This window comes from Sinocyclocheilus anshuiensis, unplaced genomic scaffold, assembly GCF_001515605.1.
Source record: "Sinocyclocheilus anshuiensis isolate Anshui unplaced genomic scaffold, SAMN03320099.WGS_v1.1 scaffold369, whole genome shotgun sequence".
Classification (NCBI taxonomy): Eukaryota; Metazoa; Chordata; class Actinopteri; order Cypriniformes; family Cyprinidae; genus Sinocyclocheilus; species Sinocyclocheilus anshuiensis.
The window spans coordinates 473,278-483,591 of record NW_015540935.1 but is presented as its reverse complement, the minus strand read 5'-3'; the positions used below and the strand labels follow the sequence as shown (position 1 = coordinate 483,591).

The window sequence follows — 10,314 nt, the reverse complement described above, 5'->3', positions numbered from 1 at the left end:
CTTGGATGCCCTGGGGGTAAGCAGATAAACATCACATTTTCATTTTTGGGTGAACTATCCCTTTAAATTTAAAACTTTAAAGCAATAGTTCCCTAAAAAGTGAAAATTCACCCTCATGTCATTACAGTCCCTCATGACTTACTTTCTTCTGTGGAACTGAAGTGCATATTTGAACAATACCCTTTTCAATTTTGTCCCATGTTATAAAAGTAAATGGGAACTGTCCCAAAACAAACTAACAACAACAAAAAAAGTACCACAAAATTAATCCATACTAGACTTTCAAAACATATGATGGTTTGTGGGACTAACAGACTAAAATTTAATTCATTATTGACTGAAATTCTTGCCTTCAAGTGAACATAAATGTGAATTGAACTTCACAACAACAGTGAAGCATTACATTTTCAGTGAATAATGTCAGAATAATGAATTAAATTTTTTTTAGATAAACTTTTTCTTTAATGTTGTCTTTATAATAGAGTGTGTTTAAAGGGGTAGTCCACGCAAAAATGTCATTCGGTCAAATTTCTGTCATTATTTACTCACCAGTTAAATACTCATGTTCTGTGTATCGTTTCTTCACCATTATTTCTTCTGCTGCACACAAAAGAAGATATTTTGAAGAATGTTGATGTCGAAATAGTTCGGTTCCCATTGACTTCCATTTTTTTTTTGTTCCACAGAAAGAAAAATTCATACAGGTTTGTATCGTCATGAGTGTTTTGAATTAAGCGCTTTTGTTAAAGGGAAAGTTTACCCAAAAATGGAAATTCTGTCATCATTTGCTCACCCTCATGTCGTTCCAAACCTGTATGACTTTCTTTCTTCTGTGGAACTTTAAAGAAGATATTTTGAAGAATGTTGGTAACCAAACAGTTCTGGTTCCAATTGACTTCCATAGTACGGGGACAAAAATACTATGCAAGTCAATGGGAATCAGAACTGCTTGGTTGCCAACATTCTTGCTAAATAATGAATTTTAATTTTTCCTTTAAGTATAATTTATTTCTTGTGTACAAATTAAGTTATTCAATAGCAAGCCTACAGTATTTTTTTTCCCTTTTTATTTTATTTTTTTTATCAGATGAATTTAGTTTCAGGCCTGCATAGATATACTGAAACTCATACGGTGTGTGTTTTTCTGTTATTCAGAACTACGATATGTTTTCTGAGGCGGTGGAGGCAGACACAGTGGAACAGTTTCTGAAGATTGCATGAGAGCCAAACCTGGTAGCAACCATCATCCTCTTCCCTCCCCGGGTCCATGTCCACATTCCCAAAGGGAGGCCTGCCTGTCCCCCTTCAGTGTCTCAATGCCATGCCACATGCCAAAAACAATCAACAGAAAAGCACACACTCGCTCTGTACCACCATATTTACCCTCAAACGGAGACCCGGTCACTCGTTCATTCCTTCATGCTTTTGTTTTGATGATCTTGTTTATTTCCCCTCTTGAGTCCTCTTTGGTTCCGATGCTTAAACGCCACTAAATTGTCTTAATCTTGTTTGGATCAGAGCGCTTGGATGTGTAGTAATTAGGTCAGCAACACTATGTTTATTCCAGATTGAACTAATCCACAATCCAAGAAATACGAGAATAATTTTGAGTCCAGTAGTTGAATCAGATTGCCAATTTGTGTAGATGGCCTTCATATATTCCCGCCTTTAGTACTGATAAATAATTTAGAAATGGCTAACTCTCTATGGGCTGAAATTTATGTGTTGGTACCTTAAAAACACAGGCCCTAATTTCCAGCATGATGTGAACCAGCTGCATTGGATGCTTTGTATCGTATGCTTTGGCAGAGTTGAAGCCACAGGTTTTGCTCTCCGAGACAGGTTTCCATTTAACATTCCCAATTTCAGGGATTGAAAAACGTTCCATTTCGTTAAACTGTGCCAATAAATGTCTGTACGAATGTGATTTCCATACAAGCATTTTTGCTCTATCCTCCTTATTCCAAAGTCTGAAAATCCATTATAAGCTGAATCTCACAATGATTTGGTCATGTTTTACCAAAATAAGAAATCATATTTTGCATAAAGAACATGAAACCTTTTTTTTTTTGCATTGTGATATTTCTTTCATGACAGTTAAACACAACCTCTAATAAATATATATATATATATTACTATTACATATAAATGCTTTACATTTTTGCTATAGTGCTATATGCATTGCTATAATGATAATTCTGCAAAATTGTCATGAAGATAATTTCAAAATGTGACAAAAACAGCATCATTTTGCAAAATAGAATTTCTTATTTCCTTCTTTGAATTTTAGAATGAAGCATGATCCGGACACATTCTTGACAGGTTCAACCATTCATTTAATAGCAGAATAATGAGAGAGATCTGCTCAACTGCTTAACCCAGTGAATGGGCAATATTCTCCAACACATTCCTGTTATACCGCAGAATTTCATCTCATTGGTAATGCACTAAGTGTTGGTGTTTCTGTGATCAGCAGTGCAAACCTTCCCCGAGCTCTTAATTAGCTCAGTACTTCAGCTGCAACCACGAAATACATCATCTAGTAGCCGAATCCCTCCATACGGCATAGTTCACATGTGCATGCTGTTCCATCAAGTGTCAAATTGAGCTCACTGGAGGTTGTAGCATTGACATTTCCAGCAGGTTATCCTCTAGCATGTCATGTTGATCATATTGGTACTTAATTTATACTGTATACTTGGCACAGTCTTACAATCTTGAGTCGCGGTCCTACATCCAATTTATTTCATCTGGCATCGGTAATGTCTGCTGCTCTCGGTTTGTCTTTTTTGCAGTATATGCCACTATTGTTCTCTGCGGTCAAAGTTGAGACACGCACAGACAGCTGGCTCATGAAATGATTGTGAATCTTCCTCTGTCGTTATTGTTTGTAACGGTTTCTTGTGGTCTCTTTGTGCTGTACTGGTTTGCTTTTGGATCAACGCCATTTTTGGCCAAAATAAAATAATGATAATTAGGGAAAGAAATGCTGTTATCTTCCAAGAAGATGGTGAAATTGTGGTGTATGGGTCAAATAAAAAGTGCAAAAAAAATTTTCAACATTTTTTTTTTGTTGTTGATATTGCTGGCATATGTTTACATAGATACCTTTATCCAAGCATTTTTCATAATTAGCAACATATTCTTGATAATCAAATGAACTGGGCTTAGGTGAGTGTTAAATGCAATTCAGATTAACTTCATGTTAACTAGCCCAACACAGATTTCATGATTAAAATGGGAACAAATGGGAGACCAAAAGTCTGGAAAAACCTGGAAAAAGGCAGTTTTGGGGGTTTTTACAGTTTTAAACATTTGTACAAATTCAATGTAATATAAGATATTTTAATGCATTAAATCTTTTCAGGAATAATGGTAACCTAAGTTAAAATGCATTTTAGCATTTGCAGATTCTTTGCCACATCTGAAACTGGTTGTCATTTGTTTTGATGCGTTATAATTTCTAAAGATGTAAAAACGAATAGATACGTATTATAATGTATAATAAATGTGGTTACAGTCTTTCATCAGATCATACAATGCAGATGAATGCATGTCAGGAATAATGGTAACCTAAGTTAAAATGCATTTTAGCATTTGCAGATTCTTTGCCACATCTGAAACTGGTTGTCATTTGTTTTGATGCGTTATACTTTCTAAAGATGTAAAAACGAATAGATACGTATTATAATGTATAATAAATGTGTCTTTCATCAGATCATACAATGCAGATGAATGCATGATAAGGGCATTTATTACCAACTATTTCTAAGCCACTAATAAAATAAGAACATTTTTGAATCATTGTAAACTAATGATAGTGAAGACACCAGCAGTGCTCAGTGGTTTAACTGGTGTGATTGCTGCATTATTTGCTCATACTTTGCATATAATCTTTGGACCTAAACCTGAAGGGTGGATACGGACACATGATCAGGGAGCTGTAGTTAATTATTCATCCCCACTATCAGCTCTGCACACTGACCAACATTAAGTAGCCTGAAACAGGCCATAAGAATTAGATTAGATTCACTCGCCTGTTAATTACACATGCTTGTGGAGATTAAACGTATGTTTGATGTAAAATTTGTAAGAAAGTATGAAAACGTCTCAAATTGAGCAAGCTATTACTTGAATTTCAGTATATGTTCAGGAACAGGTTGAATTTGCAGGCTTACAATATCTGATTTGTCTTCTGTATCATTTTTAAATTATTATTCATTTCTTATTTACAGTTCCTTTTTCTATCAGTATAAAAATGCAAGTTAAACAGCATTTGTACTTTCAGTTTATTATAGCCAAAACTGAATTGCTTTTCACTGCCATGTTACTTTCTGAAGCAACTGAATAGGCTAACTTAAAAGTTGCATTATTTTGCTTTACCGCTTAAAATTGAAAGGGTTAGTTCACCCAAAAATGAAAATTCTGTCATTAATTACTCACCCTCGTGTTGTTCCAAACCCGTAAGACCTTCGTTCATCTTCGGAACACAAATATTTTTATATAATATTTGTGTATATAATATATAATCTGAGAGCTGTCTGACCCTCCCATAGACAGCAACACAACTGAAATGTTCCCAAGTCCAGAGACGTAGCAAGGAGATCTGTAAAATAATCCATGTGACATCAGTGGTTCAACCGCAATTATACGAAGCTACGAGAATACTTTTTGTGCGCAAAAGAAAGAAAAAAAAAACGACTTTATTCAACAATTCGTCTCCTCCGCGTCACTGTAGCGCCATTTTGGAGAATATGCGCTGGATGTAAACAGCGTATGCTGTTCTGTGTCAGCTGCATCACACGGATACACTGTTTCCGTTCAGATCAAATCACAACAATGTAGTAAACAGATCCGGCGTGACGCAGCTGACACAGAACAGCATACGCTGTTTACGTCCAGCGCATATTCTCCAAAATGGCGCTACAGGGTGATGCGGAGGAGACTGTTGAATAAAGTCGTTATTTTTTTTTCTTTTGCACACAAAAAGTATTCTCGTAGCTTCGTATAATTGCGGTTGAACAACTGATGTCACATGGATTATTTTACAGATCTCCTTGCTACGTCTCTGGACTTGGGAACATTTCAGTTGTGTTGCTGTCTATGGGAGGGTCAGACAGCTCTCAGATTCCATCAAAAATATCTTAAATTGTGTTCAGAAGATGAACGGAGGTCTTACGGGTTTGATGCGACATGAGGGTGAGTAATTAATGACTGAATTTTCATTTTTAGGTGAACTATCCCTTTAAAGTCGAATTTTACAGGCTCTTTATTATTATGTTTAACATTAGAAAAATGAAATACATGTACATTTCCAGTGTGTTTTGATCCAAAGAACCAGCTTATACTGTCAAGTACTGACGTTTTTTTTCTGAAAGGTTGGTTAGGAAAGCACTTTTTTTTGAAGATGACAGCGATGTCTTGCACCCTCATGTGACTGTGAGAAAAACAACCACTTTCCACCATCCACTTCAGTTGAATGAAATAATCATATAATGACCAGTGAGAAAAGTTTAAATTAGTAAAAAAAGAGAGAATACGCAATAGGGAAATCCAAGCCTGAAATATGATTACACAGTCCTGAAGACTGTTGGAAACATCACATTTGAATCAGTTCAGTTACACAAATGACTGTTTTCTTTAGCAGTGGTTTTATATGTTGGTTTCAAACACTAAAATTGTATTAAATAATGGTTGATTCTGACATCCAAAATAAAATCTCAAATATCATTAAACATGTTTGTAAGAGCCGTTGGGTAAATAAGTGAACACAATAAAACCACTGCATTTACCTTCACTTCTTTAAGACATTCTTGCAATTACTTTTCTTTCTTGCCCCTCCATCCCTCCAGCCTTAGCATCTTGTAGAGCTGGCAGACCTTGTTTGCGTTGGCGCCTTGGCTTGAGGCGGTAGTTTTAGCGCACTTATCTAGGGATGTGTGTAGTAAATAGTTCATTGAGTTTTAGTTAAGTTAGTTAAGTACTGCACCAATCATATTATTAATAATAGAGTTACCAAGAGCCCCCCTGAGCTCTCTGTCAAGCCCACCCCACAAGAGGGTTCTGTCATGGGAGATTACAGAGATCCTGTAAGGACCACTCCATAAATCACTGGTGTAATTCCTCCATATACAAACACAAAATAAATGTAAAAAATGTGAAAATAAACACAAAATGTTTTACCAGTTTATATTTATTTCTTTGAATGTTAATTTGAATAAGTAACTCGCCAGGTAAGTAATACCAGGTAAATAATATTTTAAAGGGGAATCCCACTATGTGAGCCCCCATCTACTATTTGAAGCCCAAAGTATCAGCATGTAGTAGCGGCTGCAGACAGGGTCCAGCATTAACTGTCAAACAAATGTGTGCAAAGTTTTCGCAAATTTGGGTTAAAATTGGCTTTGCAAACAGCAAAGATTCATTTAAAATGAGGGAGAATGCAAGAAAATCTGATTATAATTTATGCTTGGTGCTTAGTTTTGTTTTTTCTTCTAAAAATCATACCTTTTGTCTGTCCCACATTGTATGAATTCATACGGGATCACCACCTCACCCATCTGCTCTGTGGATGTGAGGTCAGGGATCACTTACAAACTTACATAAGTTCACTAAATGGGACTAACACTCAGTGGATCCTCTCCATGCAGAGCTCTGCAAAAATATGCTACGAGTGCAATAAAAAACTCCAAATAATGCCTGCAGAGCAGAATTAGGACTGTATCCAGTAGGACTGTGTTAAAATACATAAATAAAAAAGAGAGACATTATATTCATTATATCCCATGCCCACCTAAAAAGCAGCATTACTGAGACCCTGCATCACAAAGCCCTCAGATACCAGGAGCGGACCCTCAGCCAGCTGGTAATCCAAAATGTCCATCTAAACCCCAGATAGGCCAAAACTAATTATTAAAACACAGAAAGACTGGACAGAAGCAAAAGCTCAACAAAGAAATTTGAAAGTTATCTGTCCTTAATCAGAGAATATGAATTGTCAAAATACCTGAGCACTGCAGTGATTGACCCTACGACCCTAAGAAACCTTCTGATCTTGTACAGACTCAAACCATTCAGTAAGATCAACGCTGTGAACATGCATGTAGAACAAAACAAATAACTGTGCATGGTTATAAAACAAATCATGATTTACTTTTTTCTTTCTTAGTGTCATTTTATTGAATGTTTTTTATTTTTTATTCTGTATAAATGTGTCTGTAATTTGTCACCAATGCATTGTCAATGTAAAGCCTTGGTATTTCCATGCCAATAAAGCTTGAATCTGAGTGAAGTTGAGAGTGGGTTGATTCACAGAGGGGAAAAAAGGAGCATGTTGTGTTTAGTAGTAGCAGGGTAAGCAGTCACCCTCGGGGATCATAGATAGTAATGATGAGGTAGGTAGATTTAACATAACTCCTAATATAACTCATATATGAACTCATTTAACCATGACTATCTCAACCGCTCTACCTTTCTGTTTTCTCAAGAGCGCCCTCTAGCACAATTACACAAGACAGCAAAGGTGTTTGTATAGCTACTGAAATGGCCATCAATCCGCTGATTAGATTGAGAAGGGGCTCTGTCCAAAGGGTTTGTTTAGGTCCCTGTTGAGGTGAGTGTAAGCGTCCTGAATAAGTTACTCAGATCAACACATTCATCACAAAAGACGTGGAACAATATCCTCAAGCTTTGGGGCGAATGTCCAGTGGTGACTCCATGGATCTGACATGTTCAGGAATGAAAGCAGTGTCTCAGACCCAGCTGCAGTCACACATAGGTGTTAAAAATACAGAGTTCATGTAAACTTCATCACCACAATTCCTATTTATTTAAGGCTTTCGGTGACACAGATAAGGTTGATATGGTTGATATGGAAGGTAAGATATGGTTGAGAGGAAGAGCAGGTTATGAGGGGCCGTACAAGCCATAATTCATTCTGGCACTCTCACACACTTACATTCTCCTTTCACATACATACATATAGAATGTATGTATGTCTGAAGAAAATATGTGTATGTAAGAGAAGAATGTATGTATGTGTGAGAGAGAGTATAATGGAAACGGAAGGCAGGTCAGGCGCGATCAGGGTCACGGGGACAGGTCCTGATCAGCATAGCTGAGGTAGATGAGGACAGTGCCGGTGTTGTGCCGAATTCTGCACCCCTGCCAGATTATGCACCCCCTCATTGAAGTCGCTTACCTGACTGCCTAATCCCAACCCCACCCCCACACCTACTCCTAAACCTACCAATACTAGGGGGTGCATAATCTGGCAGGGTGCACATTTCAGCACACCGGCACGCGGGCAGGTTATTCCTGACAGGATGCAATTTGGTAACACAAACGTAGTGATCATCATGATATATTATCTGTAAGACAGATGCACTGAAGATGGACACAAAGAGGAGAGAATAGTCGCGCAAGCAGAGAAAATACTGTACCAGACAACAAATTCATTGTTTGCGATGCTCGAAATACTGAAAGAAAACCATAATTATGGAATTAGGGTGGGGGTTAATATGGATATATTTCTCAGGGGAACTGACTGTCTTCAGAAAAGTTTCGATGGCATTTTCTTTTTCCTTTTACCTTCGTTAAATACATAACAGAGCAAAAAAAACATTTAATAAATGTAAAAAAAAAAAAAAAAAAAGTAATAAAAACAAAATAAATTGGCAAAGAGAATGGGAATCGGCTCATTTGATTGTAAATAAAATAAAAAATCGGCAATTGGAATTGGTCATGAAAAATCCTGATCAGTGCATCCTTAACTGGAATAGAGTTAGTATTGATTGATTGATTGTGGCAAGGCCTGTGAAAATGTTGCCAGGGCAAGTAAAACATTTAAACCACTGGCCAAACCGGGCCAGTAGAAAATGTCCTTAGCGTTGAGCCCTGTCAATACGATCAACATCAGTATCATAACACTTGTACACAGATCTGTAGAATACGTAGGTTACATAATGATATTTTCAAATTAAAAACTTTGAGAAAACAGGATGACTTTGAATAGCATCATTGTAAAATTGTGAGGAAGAGCTGAGCAAGTCTTGCACATGTATTTCCTGGTCTGAGAGTGACTTCCTGCTTAAACAGGAAGTAATGGATACCAAAAAAAGGGAGAAATGTGTGTATGTGAAAGGAGAATGTATGTGTGTGAAAGCAGAAATGTATGTATGTGAAAGGAGAATGTATGTGTGTGAAAGCAGAAATGTATGTATGTGAAAGGAGAATGTATGTGTGTGAAAGTAGAAATGTGTGTATGTGAAAGGAGAATGTATGTGTGTGAGAGAGAGAGTAGAAATGCATGTGTGTGAGAGGAGAATGTAAGTGTGTGAGAGTGTCAGAATGAATTATGGCTTGTACGGCCCCTCATAGCAGGTAACGTCCCTCAAGATCCAGACTTAATATTTCAATCATATATATAGAAAAATGGCATTGCACATCAAACCATGCTGATGCCGGGTCAGTTCTGGTTCTCGCCTCTAGATGGCGCTGTGGGAACACATGACTTTTTATAAACACTTGCACGTGCTGTGAGTCTCTCAACTTAAAAAAAATCAAAAAGAAGCGCCGGTTTGGAAAAAAAATAAATTAATAGTTCGACGGCAATGTAAACACATTCTACAAAAAATTTATAAAGAAACAGCAAAAATCTCGAATGAACCCAAAAATCGTGCGAACGCAAAATGAACAGCCTCTGGATGGGCAACGTGAGTTCGGCAGATAGCATCTGTATTTATGCCTGTTCTTGGGCTTGCTTACATTTTGTACAGATAAACCAGAACGAGGCATCAACAGTAACAGGCTGGATGTTTGTGATGTGTGTGTTGTATGTGTAGCTGGAGCCCTACATGGATGAAGAGTTCATCTCCAGAGCTTTTGCTCATATGGGAGAAACAGTGATGAGAGTCAGACTGATCCGAGACAAAATAACCGGGTATCTATCTGTCTGTCTATCATCTATCTCTCTGTCTGTCTACTCTATCATCTATCTGTCTGTCTACCTACTCTATCATCTATCTGTCTGTCTATCATCTATCTGTCTGTCTACTCTATCATCTATCTCTCTGTCTGTCTACTCTATCATCTATCTGTCTGTCTGTCTGTCTATCATCTATCTGTCTGTCTGTCTGTCTGTCTGTCTGTCTATCATCTATCTGTCTGTCTGTCTGTCTGTCTGTCTGTCTATCATCTATCTGTCTGTCTACTCTATCATCTATCTCTCTGTCTGTCTACTCTATCATCTATCTGTCTGTCCGTCTGTCTGTCTGTCTGTCTACTCTATCATCTATCTGTCTGTCCGTCTGTCTT

General features: G+C 37.3%; 2 protein-coding genes across 2 annotated transcripts in view; both read left to right on the top strand.

Annotated features, from left to right (window-relative positions):
* Positions 1-3,053, top strand: part of LOC107689536 (SH3 domain-binding glutamic acid-rich-like protein 3) — a 6,032-nt gene extending 2,979 nt beyond the window's left edge. The window contains exon 3 of the mRNA XM_016487552.1: positions 1,156-3,053. Within this exon, the coding sequence (XP_016343038.1) occupies positions 1,156-1,221 (66 nt within the window). The 3' untranslated portion in view covers positions 1,222-3,053. The remainder of the gene's footprint in view (positions 1-1,155) is intronic.
* Positions 3,054-9,398: 6,345 nt separating this feature from the next.
* trnau1apa (tRNA selenocysteine 1 associated protein 1a) overlaps positions 9,399-10,314 on the top strand; it is a 4,650-nt gene continuing 3,734 nt past the window's right edge. The window contains exons 1-2 of the mRNA XM_016487585.1: positions 9,399-9,713; positions 9,843-9,940. Coding sequence (XP_016343071.1) covers positions 9,690-9,713; positions 9,843-9,940 — 122 coding nt within the window. The 5' untranslated portion in view covers positions 9,399-9,689. The remainder of the gene's footprint in view (positions 9,714-9,842; positions 9,941-10,314) is intronic.